Source organism: Pseudophryne corroboree, chromosome 3 (assembly GCF_028390025.1).
Source record: "Pseudophryne corroboree isolate aPseCor3 chromosome 3, aPseCor3.hap2, whole genome shotgun sequence".
Taxonomy (NCBI): Eukaryota; Metazoa; Chordata; class Amphibia; order Anura; family Myobatrachidae; genus Pseudophryne; species Pseudophryne corroboree.
In genome coordinates this window covers 803,617,628-803,631,709 of record NC_086446.1, presented here as the reverse complement: position 1 = coordinate 803,631,709, position 14,082 = coordinate 803,617,628, and the positions used below count along the sequence as shown (strand labels likewise).

General features: G+C 43.3%; 1 protein-coding gene across 2 annotated transcripts in view; it reads left to right on the top strand.

Moving 5' to 3' along the window:
- LOC135056914 (alpha-2-macroglobulin-like protein 1) overlaps nucleotides 1-14,082 on the top strand; it is a 416,894-nt gene that overhangs the window by 272,854 nt on the left and 129,958 nt on the right. For both annotated transcript variants that reach the window (XM_063962689.1, XM_063962688.1), the window contains exons 19-20: nucleotides 3,228-3,284; nucleotides 13,213-13,375. In XM_063962689.1, the coding sequence (XP_063818759.1) occupies nucleotides 3,228-3,284; nucleotides 13,213-13,375 (220 nt within the window). The remainder of the gene's footprint in view (nucleotides 1-3,227; nucleotides 3,285-13,212; nucleotides 13,376-14,082) is intronic.

Sequence of the window (14,082 nt, the reverse complement as noted above, 5' to 3'; positions counted from 1 at the left end):
CAAACTTCCTAAGCAGAATAATGTTTATCCCAGGGAAGTAGTCTCTCAATCTAGAGGTCTTCCAACTGTTAGCTTGGATGTGGGGCCTTCCGCAAGTGGATCTATTCCCCTCTTGATATATCTACAAGGTTCCATAGTTTTGTGCGAGATCCAGGGACCTGCTGGCTTTCGCAGTGAATGCCATGACGGTTACATGAGACTTTTATCTAGCGTATCTGTGTTGCCTCGGGTACTCGTTCGCATCAAAGATTAACAGGAGACGGAGCTCTTAGTGGCTCTGGACTGTTTATGTCAAAATATTGGCGGGTCCCAGTGGCATTTTCCACTTTGTCCAGACCTGCTGCAACAAGTCATTTCTACACGAGGACCTTCCTTGGTTGGCTTTAGCAGCCTGGATTTTGAGACAGTTTTTTAAAGCTAAAGTTTATCATCTCTTACCTCACTAACTGCTCCTTTTAGGTGTCTGCCCCTTTCCATCTTCCCCATTGGTGTTCCTGATGGTTCTATACTTGTTCCCCTTCTCTTCTCCCTGTAAACCTCTTCCCTTGGTTCACTCAAACTCCTTTGGCCTTCAATACAACCTCTATGCCCACGATTTGCAACTATACCTCTCCTCTCCCTTTCTGTCCTCTCTTGGGTATCCAGCTGCCTCTCTGCCATATCCTCCTGGATGTCTAAGCGCTCTCTGAAGATCAACATGAACAAAATCAAACGCATCATCTTTCCCCTATCCAGAGTTTTCACCTCACCCCCAATATCACAGTTGACAACACAATGATCTCCACGGTTCCACAACTCCACTGCTTGGGCATCACTCTTGACTTCTCCCTCTCCTTTGGCCCCATGTCCAATCTCTGGCTTAATCCTGTTGCCTCCAGCTATGCCCATTGCTCGTATCAGGCCATTCCTCTCCAAGAGTGTGACAAAACTTTTTATCCACTCACTAAGTTGTGTAGCTGGAGAATACAGCTTGATTGTTGCAATATTCTCCTCACTGGTCTCCCACGCTCCCATCTTGACCCCCTCTGATATATTCTCAACTCTGCAGATAGACCTTTCTACCTCTCCCACCGCTCCACATCTGCCACTCCCCTTTGACAAAATCTACACTGGCTCCCATTCCCCTACAGAATCCTCTGCAAACTCCTCACCCTCACATACAAGTCCCTCTCTAACACCATGACTCCCTACATCTCCAACCTCATCTCCCTGCATACTCCTTCCTGTCTTCTACGGGTGCCCAATAACCATTGCCTCTCCTCTACCCTGGTCACTGCATCCCAGGCGTGAATCCAAGATTTTGCCCGTGTCGCCCCTTTCACTGGAATGAGCTTCATCACTCTATTAGACTCTCCCCAACCTTGCAAAGCTTCAAACGGGCACTGAAAACCTACCTGTTCATCAAAGCCTACCTTTCAGCCCCATAACCTAGTCTCGGGGCTGTTCTCCCAACCACCCTTGGCCATCTCTGCCTCACTTCTCCAGTCAGGAAGCCTCCCCTTAGAGCGGGGGTTGAATGCCCCATGGTCCAGTATCACCCAACCTTCTGCAAAAGAAAATAGGACATTTGGGCAGTACCTACTGGTTTGTTTGATTGCTCTTCCAGTTTCACTGAGTTACTGCTACTCCTTACCAGACTCTTTCGAAAAAGTACTGGCATGATGGGGTTGCAGGGGAAGGAGCTCAGAATTTGAAGCTATAGTAGAATAAGTGCCAAGCCCCAGCCCAATCTGTAATCCCCTGGTCCTGTGTCCCCCAGCCTGCTTCAGAGAAAAGGATTCAACAATAAGTGACCAAAAATCATATTATAATCTTCCAATGATATTAAATTCACTGAGCACCTGTATCAAGCTTAAAGGGAATGACAATCTTGTTCTCTGTTACGGGAACAGTCCATTCTTATCTGCACCGGAAAGTTCAGCTGAATACACAGCTCGCTTTAGTCTGCACTTTGGTGGTCATTCCGAGATGATTGCTAGCTGCTTTTGTTCGCTCAGCAGCGATGCGGCAAAAAAACGGCACTTCTGCGCATGCGTATGAGGCGCAATGCGCACGTGCGTGGTACAATTGCAACGAACGATGTAGTTTCACACAAGGTCTAGCGAAGCTTTTCAGTCGCACTGCTGGCCGCAGAGTGATTGACATGAAGTGGGCGTTTCTGGGTGTCAACTGACCGTTTTCAGGGAGTGTTCGGAAAAACGCAGGCGTGCCAGGAAAAACGCAGGCGTGGCTGGGCGAACGCAGGGCGTGTACATGACGTCAAAACAGAAACTGAACAGTCTGCAGTGATTGCAAGCCCATAGTAGGTTTTGAGCTACTCTAAAACTGCACAAAAAAAGTTTGCCGCCGCTCTGCGATCCTTTCGTTCGCACTTCTGCTAAGCTAAAATACACTCCCAGTGGGAGGCGGCATAGCGTTTGTACGGCTGCTAAAAATTGCTAGCGAGCGAACAATTCGGAATGACCACCTTTGTTTGCTTCACATTACAGCATTTGGCAAAGTGATAAATACTACGACACTCACACACCTCCCAACTGTCCCAATCTTCGCAGGACAATCCCATTTTTTGGGGAATGTCCCGCTGTCCCACCCATGGGCCGCAGTGTCCCGCGGTGGGGGCGGGGGGAAGGGCAGTTGGGAGGCTCTCTATCACACGCTGCTCAGCTGTAGAGCAGCGGTGAATAGACGCTATGCGCAGCATATATTCACGGCAGTCAGGGAAACTGGGGGCATACCAGCAGCTCACAGAGTGCTGGGCATGCCCCTAAAGTGACGGACACTAAGTGTCGGCTCGCAAGTCACGGCATTCCCATGAGACCATGCCCCTTATCAGTGAATGCGCATGACTTTGCCGCGCAGGAGTCCCAAAAGGTTTATCAAGAAAGTTGGGAGGTATGCATTCATGCCGGTTTTACCATAAGCTGGGCAAAGGTCATGATTGTGGCTGCTGCCACATCTACCACACGTTTATCAATTATACGGCGTCATCTGATAGAGAATGGTGCTATCACCTTACCCATGTGTACAGCACAGTACATAAGACAGATCCACAGAAAAAGCTACGTCCATAATACATACAGTACATAGAAATATATAGAAACTGTAGTAAAAAGAAACCGTATCCTTTATGGAAAAATATATTTTAATAACATACGTGGAATGTTTCTTTTTAGTGATTCAGTAAATTTTTAGTTATTGCAAATGTAATGGATACGTCTGTCCTGCAGGTGGGATACTAAAATCTGCTCCAGCAGTAGAGATGAGTGCAGCGGCCAGGCCAAGAGGTTATATACTGACTGTCCTAATGCTGTATATACCCCTCACACTACATTCTATATACCGACTGTCCTGATATATCCCCCTCACACTACATTCTATATACCGACTGTCCTGATATATCCCCTCACACTACATTCTATATAGCGACTGTCCTGATATATCTCCTCACACTACATTCTATATACTGACTGTCCGGATATATCCTCCTCATACTACATTCTATATACTGACTGTCCTGATATATCCCCCTCACACTACATTCTATATACCGACTGTCCTGATATATCCTCCTCATACTACATTCTATATACCGACTGTCCTGATATATCCCCCTCATACTACATTCTATATACTGACTGTCCTGATATACCCTCCTCACACTACAGTCTATATTCCGACTGTCCTGATATATCCCCTTCATACTACATTCTATATACTGACTGTCCTGATATATCCTCCTCATACTATAGTCTATATACTGACTGTCCGGATATATCCTCCTCACACTACATTCTATATACCGACTGTCCTGATATATCCCCTCACACTACATTCTATATACCGACTGTCCTGATATATCCCCCTCATACTACATTCTATATACTGACTGTCCGGATATATCCTCCTCACACTACATTCTATATACTGACTGTCCTGATATATCCCCCTCACACTATATTCTATATACTGACTGTCCTGATATAACCCCCTCACACTACATTCTATATGCTGACTGTCCTGATATATCCCCCTCACACTACATTCTATATACTGACTGTCTGGATATATCCTCCTCACACTACATTCTATATACTGACTGTCCTGATATATCCCCCTCACACTACATTCTATATACTGACTGTCCTGATATATCCCCCTCACACTACATTCTATATACCGACTGTCCTGATATATCCCCTCACACTACATTCTATATACCGACTGTCCTGATATATCCCCCTCACACTACATTCTATATACCAACTGTCCTTTTTACTTCAGACTCTTCCTGTGACATTAGCATAATAATACAGTATGAATGGTATTGCACAGCCACTGAGTACAAAGACTGGCATTGTTTCCCACCATGCTAGGCGCCACCCAGGAGCCGAGCAGCCACCATAACTTAAAGAAGCTCATCTAAAACCCTAATAACACCAGACAAGAAATGAAACACGTCTTTATCCCTAAGGTGGGCGCCGTCTGTCTGAAACAATAATGGATAAGTGGATGTGCTACCACCAATCCACATAAAGCCAAAACTCTAAACGAGACCAAGAGATAATCCTTCCTCCTAGGTTTGTCCACCACAATGCCACTAAGCCACCACACCAGTGACTACGAGGGATGATGGCAGATAACACCATTGAACAGCAAGGCCTCCACTGAGCAATGGCCTCAAACCTGGGCCCAGAAGTCCAAGAATATCCAGGTTACTACATCATGCCCTCCCAGTCAGAACCTCAGTGGACCAATCATCTCAGCAACCCTACACCGGGGTAACAGGAGAATATCCCAACCCATTCCCCACCCAGTGACTACGAGGGATGATGGCAGATCACACCATTGAACAGCAAGGCCTCCACTGAGCAATGGCCTCAAACCTGGGCCCAGAAGTCCAAGAATATCCAGGTTACTACATCGTGCCCTCCCAGTCAGAACCTCAGTGGACCAATCATCTCAGCAACCCTACACCGGGGTAACAGGAGAACCTCCCAACCCATTCCCCACCCAGTGAATAGTGTTACTAGTGGCAAACAAGAGGTAGAGCAGATTAAAGGGGACCTAGAAGCCTAGTAAACGAGTTCCTCATGAATCAGAGAGAATAGCCTTCCAAGGGGCCTCCTATAACACCAAACAAAAAAGTTAATGAAGTATTAAAACAGAAAGTTAGAGAGCATGGAGTAAAGATGAAAAGGGGGGAATACCTTGCCAAAAGTAAAAACCTGAAAAACCTTCATGTACAACAGCCAATCAGACTCCGAGAATGGTGACAAGCAGCATAGCGCTCCCAAGTTAAAATAAATCTAAAAATAAATGCCAATGAAAACCAACTAGAAAATAGAACTCAACAAATATAATTTTTTTTAAACATCGTAACCCCGTCTCTTAGACACCAAAAGCCTGAAGGAATCAAATGTGGTGGCAATCCTAATGCAAAATCAATGGGTACCATAATCTATAGGGGACAACCTGAGCGACACAATATAACACTGGAAGACTCAACAGAACTGCGCTATCAACCGGAGGTCTAGACAACAACTATCCCCGGTACAGTCGCATCGGGCAAATCTGGGAGTCAGTACAGAAGAACCCATTGACCAATACACAGGTGATCAGTCTTGGAGTGATACAGTATATTCAACACAAACTAATTCGACCTCCAGGCCACGAGACTTCAGCAAAGGAGAAATGCCACACCACTTAGTAGGGGCAACAAGCTTGCCATTGGTAAAGCCTTCATGAAAGGCCATTGCATAGGTGAGTTGAAAGCAGAACTCATACAAGTAAGAACAAATGGACATAAGGGCCAAAACAAAATGCACAAGTAAAGTTGGATGTAAAAGGAAGCCATGCCAACCCTTAATAGCAACTTCCTGAGAATTCCTGAAGAATACAGGCTCTAACAAATGAAAGCAGCCTTATCTCTCACCCGCTTATAAGCCAAGTAGGGTTTCCCCTGACTCCGGGTCCCACGGTATGAGTCTTGGAGTTCCAGCGAAAATAGAACACTCTGTTAACCTCTCTTTTCCGCCAGATAACCTGCCAACGGTGAGAGGGGCATATGCCACCAACCAAGGCAACTGCAGGCAGAGGGCCCTAAATCTATCCCACTGAAATTGGGACAACGCATGACCTATGGAATTCTGTACGCCAGGGATGTGCCACACCACTAAGCTAATTTTCACACTCAAGACAAAGAAGTACAAGTTGCACCAGGAGCCAATGACCCAGCAGAGATGAGGATCGCCGCCAACTAACGGCTCAGATAAGAATTAATGGTTCCGATAAGTATTATCTGCTCTGAGCCACACTCCTTCATATAGGAAGGAGGTACCGTGATGTTAAGAGGAATCCAAGAAGATCTCTCCACCGACACCACACATCATGACCTTAGGCCAGTGGTTCTCAAACTCGGTCCTCGGGACCCCACACAGTGCATGTTTTGCAGGTAACCCAGCAAGTGCACAGGTGTATTAATTACTCACTGACACATTTTGAAAGGTCCACAGGTGGAGCTAATTATTTCACTTGTGATTTTGTGAGGAGACCTGCAAAACATGCACTGTGTGGGGTCCTGAGGACCGAGTTTGAGAACCTGTGCCTTAGGCTGTGCACATGCATGACCTCAGGTTAGATGGGTATCTGAAAGCATCACTACTTGCTCAACCATAAAATGCTTAAGGGGCATATGTATCTCAAATGCGGATGGTGTGTGATAAAATTGCCCAAATCCATGATGCGATAATTGAATACATTGCAAGGGTATATCAAATATCACATGCAGAGACAAAGCTGAGAGAAAGATCTGTCCCTGCGACTCCTCTTATCACACTTCTCAGGGAACTGTTTACAAAAAATACCCTGAGACTGTGATCGCACATACTCAGCCAGCTAACACCTCTGCACAATCCCCTCTGTCCCCCGTAAAGCGAATACTTACCTGCACACTGCCACAGCCAGGAATCTGTGTCCAGCTCCTTCTCTCAGTGACCCAGGTCAGCTGATCAGTGCTGTAAACTGAGATGGCAGACGGGAGTTTCACAGTATCGGCTGACCGAGGTCACAGAGAAAAGGAGCCGGACACCCATCCCTGGATGCAGCACCATGCAGGTAAGTTTTTTTTATTTTTTACTTTTTTTACTTTTTATTTACCTCAGTGACCATCCTGTAGTCTATTAAGACACGCATGGCTGATCACATGTGCTGGCTCTGAGCTCTGCTTTGCATGTTAGAGCACAGGTGAAGTAGGGGAACCTGAGGGAAGCTTGTATAATGCCATCTGAAGGTGGCGTTATTATCACAGGGCTCCCTCCAGAAAATTTTTACAATCTAATTTTTGGAAATATGGGTAGATCACATTTATCATTACAAGTAGAGATGTCTGTGGAGTCTCGTGCTTTGTCTTTAGTTTTAATTTCATTGTCATGTTTTGAGATTGGTATTTCAAAACCACACTCAAGTGTTTTGGTTCAGAATTCAGATATAAAATGCGAACCTTGGGTTTTGGATTTCTTGAAAATGGATTAAACAGATCAAATCATTAAATTTTTGCAATCTAAATTCCGAACTGCGGGAAGATCTGAACCGGGACTCTGTTCAGAGTGGCAAAATTCAGGCGGGTTGGGATTTCTATAGAACTGACCCGCACACCTCTAATTAATTGTATGGGAAATGCGATCTGATTACTAAAAAAAAGTGAATTTAAGGGCTTGAAAGATAATTTAGTGAATTCTCCTCCAATTGCCCTTCCATACATTCCTGTGATACCAAAATAAAATAAAAAGAGTGTGAAAACGCCCATTTTACCGTTATTTGACAAAAAAAATATATTGATAAATATGCCCCAAAGGAGAAAAGAATTGACAATGTAGAAGTGGGGAGTAAGTTCATGAGGAGAAAGGATGATGGTGAAACACAGATGGCAGTATGGCTCATAAGAGGTTAGTAGGGGAAGGTGAAGGACACAGACGGAGGAGGACACAGGATCAAACATCTACAAACTGTCCGAAACAGGAATAAAATGTTTTTGATACTAGAGAAGGTTTTACATAAATCTATATAGAAACAGACTGTAAACGATTATTTTTTTTAAATTAATTTTATTTTAAATACTAAACACGTAATAACATCTCTATCTGTCAGGTGTAATGCCGCTGATGGCTGCGTCTTCCAATCTAGTGGGCAGTGCGTTTAACGGAGCAGGTTTATGATATACCATATATATACACTGACTGTAATATATATACCCCTCACACTACATTCTATATACTGACTGTCCTGATATATCCCCCTCACACTATATTCTATATACCGACTGTACTGATGTATCCCCCTCACACTACATTCTATATACCGACTGTCCTGATATATCCCCCTCACACTACATTCTATATACCGACTGTCCTCATATATCCTCCTCACACTACATTCTATATACTGACTGTCCTGATGTATTCCCCTCACACTACATTCTATATACCGACTGTCCTGATGTATCCCCCTCACACTACATTCTATATACCGACTGTCCTGATATATCCCCCTCACACTACATTCTATATACCGACTGTCCTCATATATCCTCCTCACACTACATTCTATATACTGACTGTCCTGATGTATTCCCCTCACACTACATTCTATATACCGACTGTCCTGATGTATCCCCCTCACACTACATTCTATATACCGACTGTCCTGATATATCCCCCTCACACTACATTCTATATACCGACTGTCCTCATATATCCTCCTCACACTACGTCTACATTCTATATACTGACTGTCCTGATGTATTCCCCTCACACTACATGTCTATATACCGACTGTCCTGATATATCCCCCTCACACTACATTCTATATACCGACTGTCCTCATATATCCTCCTCACACTACATTCTATATACTGACTGTCCTGATATATCCCCCTCACACTACATTCTATATACCGCCTGTCCTGATATATCCCCCTCACACTACATTCTATATACTGACTGTCCTGATGTATTACCCTCACACTACATTCTATATACCGACTGTCCTGATATAGCCACCTCACACTACATTCTATATACTGACTGTCCTGATATATCCCCCTCACACTACATTCTATATACCGACTGTCCTCATATATCCTCCTCACACTACATTCTATATACTGACTGTCCTGATATATCCCCCTCACACTACATTCTATATACCGCCTGTCCTGATGTATCCCCCTCACACTACATTCTATATACTGACCGTCCTGATATATCCCCCTCACACTACATTCTATATACTGACCGTCCTGATATATCCTCCCCACACTACATTCTATATACTGACCGTCCTGATATATCCCCCTCACACTACATTCTATATACTGACCGTCCTGATATATCCCCCTCACACTACATTCTATATACTGACTGTCCTGATATATCCCCCACACACTACATTCTATATACTGACCGTCCTGATATATCCCCCTCACACTACATTCTATATACTGACCGTCCTGATATATCCTCCCCACACTACATTCTATATACTGATCGTCCTGATATATCCCCCTCACACTACATTCTATATACTGACCGTCCTGATATATCCCCCTCACACTACATTCTATATACCGACTGTCCTGATATATCCCCCTCACACTACATTCTATATACTGACTGTCCTGATATATCCCCTCACACTACATTCTATATACCGACTGTCCTGATATATCCCCCTCACACTACATTCTATATACTGACTGTCCAGATATATCCCCCTCACACTACATTCTATATACTGACCGTCCTGATATATCCTCCTCACACTACATTCTATATACTGACCGTCCTGATATATCCCCCTCACACTACATTCTATATATCAACTGTCCTGATATATCCTCCTCACACTACATTCTATATATCAACTGTCCTGATATATCCTCCTCACACTACATTCTATATACCGACTGTCCTGATATATCCTCCTCACACTACATTCTATATACCGCCTGTCCTGATATATCCCCCTCACACTACATTCTATATACTGACCGTCCTGATATATCCCCCTCACACTACATTCTATATATCAACTGTCCTGATATATCCTCCTCACACTACATTCTATATACCGACTGTCCTGATATATCCTCCTCACACTACATTCTATATACCGCCTGTCCTGATATATCCCCCTCACACTACATTCTATATACTGACTATCCTGATATATCCCCCTCACACTTCATTCTATATACTGACTGTCCTGATTTATCCTCCTCACACTACATTCTATATACTGACTATCCTGATATATCCCCCTCACACTACATTCTATATACCGACTGTCCTGATATATCCCCCTCACACTACATTCTATATACTGACTGTCCTGATATATCCCCCTCACACTACATTCTATATACTGACTATCCTGATATATCCCCCACACTACATTCTATATACTGACTATCCTGATATATCCCCCTCACACTTCATTCTATATACTGACTGTCCTGATTTATCCTCCTCACACTACATTCTATATACCGACTGTCCTGATATATCCCCCTCACACTACATTCTATATACTGACTGTCCTGATATATCCCCCTCACACTACATTCTATATACTGACTGTCCTGATTTATCCTCCTCACACTACATTCTATATACTGACTATCCTGATATATCCACCTCACACTACATTCTATATACGGACTGTCCTGATATATCCCCTCACACTACATTCTATATACCGACTATCCTGATATATCCCCTCACACTACATTCTATATACCGACTATCCTGAAATATCCCCTCACACTACATTCTATATACTGACTATCCTGATATATCCACCTCACACTACATTCTATATACCGACTGTCCTGATATATCCCCTCACACTACATTCTATATACCGACTGTCCTGATATATCTCCTCACACTACATTCTATATACTGACTATCCTGATATATCCACCTCACACTACATTCTATATACTGACTGTCCTGATATATCCACCTCACACTACATTCTATATTCTGACTGTCCTGATTTATCCCCTCACACTACATTCTATATACTGACTATCCTGATATATCCCCCTCACACTATATTCTATATACTAACTGTCCTGATATATCCCCCTCACACTACATTCTATATACCGCCTGTCCTGATGTATCCCCCTCACACTACATTCTATATTCTGACTGTCCTGATGTATCCCCCTCACACTACATTCTATATTCTGACTGTCCTGATGTATCCCCCTCACACTACATTCTATATTCTGACTGTCCTGATATATCCCCCTTACACTACATTCTATATACTGACCGTCCTGATATATCCCCCTCACACTACATTCTATATATCAACTGTCCTGATATATCCTCCTCACACTACATTCTATATACCGACTGTCCTGATATATCCTCCTCACACTACATTCTATATACCGCCTGTCCTGATATATCCCCCTCACACTACATTCTATATACTGACTATCCTGATATATCCCCCTCACACTTCATTCTATATACTGACTGTCCTGATTTATCCTCCTCACACTACATTCTATATACTGACTATCCTGATATATCCCCCTCACACTACATTCTATATACCGACTGTCCTGATATATCCCCCTCACACTACATTCTATATACTGACTGTCCTGATATATCCCCCTCACACTACATTCTATATACTGACTATCCTGATATATCCCCCACACTACATTCTATATACTGACTATCCTGATATATCCCCCTCACACTTCATTCTATATACTGACTGTCCTGATTTATCCTCCTCACACTACATTCTATATACCGACTGTCCTGATATATCCCCCTCACACTACATTCTATATACTGACTATCCTGATATATCCCCCTCACACTACATTCTATATACTGACTATCCTGATATATCCCCCTCACACTACATTCTATATACCGACTGTCCTGATATATCCCCCTCACACTACATTCTATATACTGACTGTCCTGATATATCCCCCTCACACTACATTCTATATACTGACTGTCCTGATTTATCCTCCTCACACTACATTCTATATACTGACTATCCTGATATATCCACCTCACACTACATTCTATATACTGACTGTCCTGATATATCCCCTCACACTACATTCTATATACCGACTATCCTGATATATCCCCTCACACTACATTCTATATACCGACTATCCTGAAATATCCCCTCACACTACATTCTATATACTGACTATCCTGATATATCCACCTCACACTACATTCTATATACCGACTGTCCTGATATATCCCCTCACACTACATTCTATATACCGACTGTCCTGATATATCTCCTCACACTACATTCTATATACCGACTATCCTGATATATCCACCTCACACTACATTCTATATACTGACTGTCCTGATATATCCACCTCACACTACATTCTATATTCTGACTGTCCTGATTTATCCCCTCACACTACATTCTATATACTGACTATCCTGATATATCCCCCTCACACTATATTCTATATACTAACTGTCCTGATATATCCCCCTCACACTACATTCTATATACCGCCTGTCCTGATGTATCCCCCTCACACTACATTCTATATTCTGACTGTCCTGATGTATCCCCCTCACACTACATTCTATATTCTGACTGTCCTGATGTATCCCCCTCACACTACATTCTATATTCTGACTGTCCTGATATATCCCCCTCACACTACATTCTATATACTGACTGTCCTGATATATCCCCTCACACTACATTCTATATACTGACTGTCCTGATATATCCCCTCACACTACATTCTATATACTGACTGTCCTGATTTATCCCCTCACACTACATTCTATATATCAACTGTCCTGATATATCCTCCTCACACTACATTCTATATACCGACTGTCCTGATATATCCTCCTCACACTACATTCTATATACCGCCTGTCCTGATATATCCCCCTCACACTACATTCTATATACTGACTATCCTGATATATCCCCCTCACACTTCATTCTATATACTGACTGTCCTGATTTATCCTCCTCACACTACATTCTATATACTGACTATCCTGATATATCCCCCTCACACTACATTCTATATACCGACTGTCCTGATATATCCCCCTCACACTACATTCTATATGCTGATGATATCTGTGCTGTGTCCCTATATTTGGATTGTAGCCCCTGGGATTCCTCTCATGTCGGCCCCTGTGCAGAAATCTGCTGCAGTTCCTGGTGGTGAGTTCCCCCCTGAGGATGCTGTTACGGACACTGACAGTGGAGAGAGCTCTGTAGTTCGGGCGTATTTTCCGGAAAGTTGGATTTGGATGCTGCAACCGGTGAAGTGAGTATCAGATCTGTGTCCACTGTACCTGCAGTAATGACCATTTCTGTCTGTGATATACTGTATATAGAGATTTTTTTTGTTTACCTCCATCTGATCTTATTTGTCTATTAATAGGAACTTGACTCAAATTGGGAGTAACCTTTTATCTAAGAAAAAGACACTGGGCCTAATTCAGCATGGATCGCAAGAGCTAAATCTTTCTCTAATGGGCAAAACCAGGTGCAGTGCAAGCGGGGCAGATGTAACATGTGCAGAGAGAGTTAGATTTGGGTGAGGGGTGTTCAAACTGAAATCAAGATTGCAGTGTAAAAATAAAGCAGCCAGTATTTACCATGCAAAGAAACATAATAACCCACCCAATTCTAACTCTCTCTGCACATGTTACATCTGCCCCACCTGCAGTGCACATGGTTTTGCCCATTAGAGAAAGGTTTTGCTGCTGCAATCAGGTCTGAATTAGGCCCATAATTATCACATTCTCATATACATTTTTGGGTCAGTTCAGTTTGTGACCATGACCAGGAACTTCTGCAACTCTGATATTTTGTAGCCACCAACAAAGAACATTTTACCTCACACCCCATAGAGGTGCCCAGGAATATGTGTTATGATGTCCTTTGGCAATTCGCGGGGATGTGCACAGCCGGACACTGACCACACATGCCCAAGGATGGAATTGTCCTCTTAGGATGTACTGACTGGGT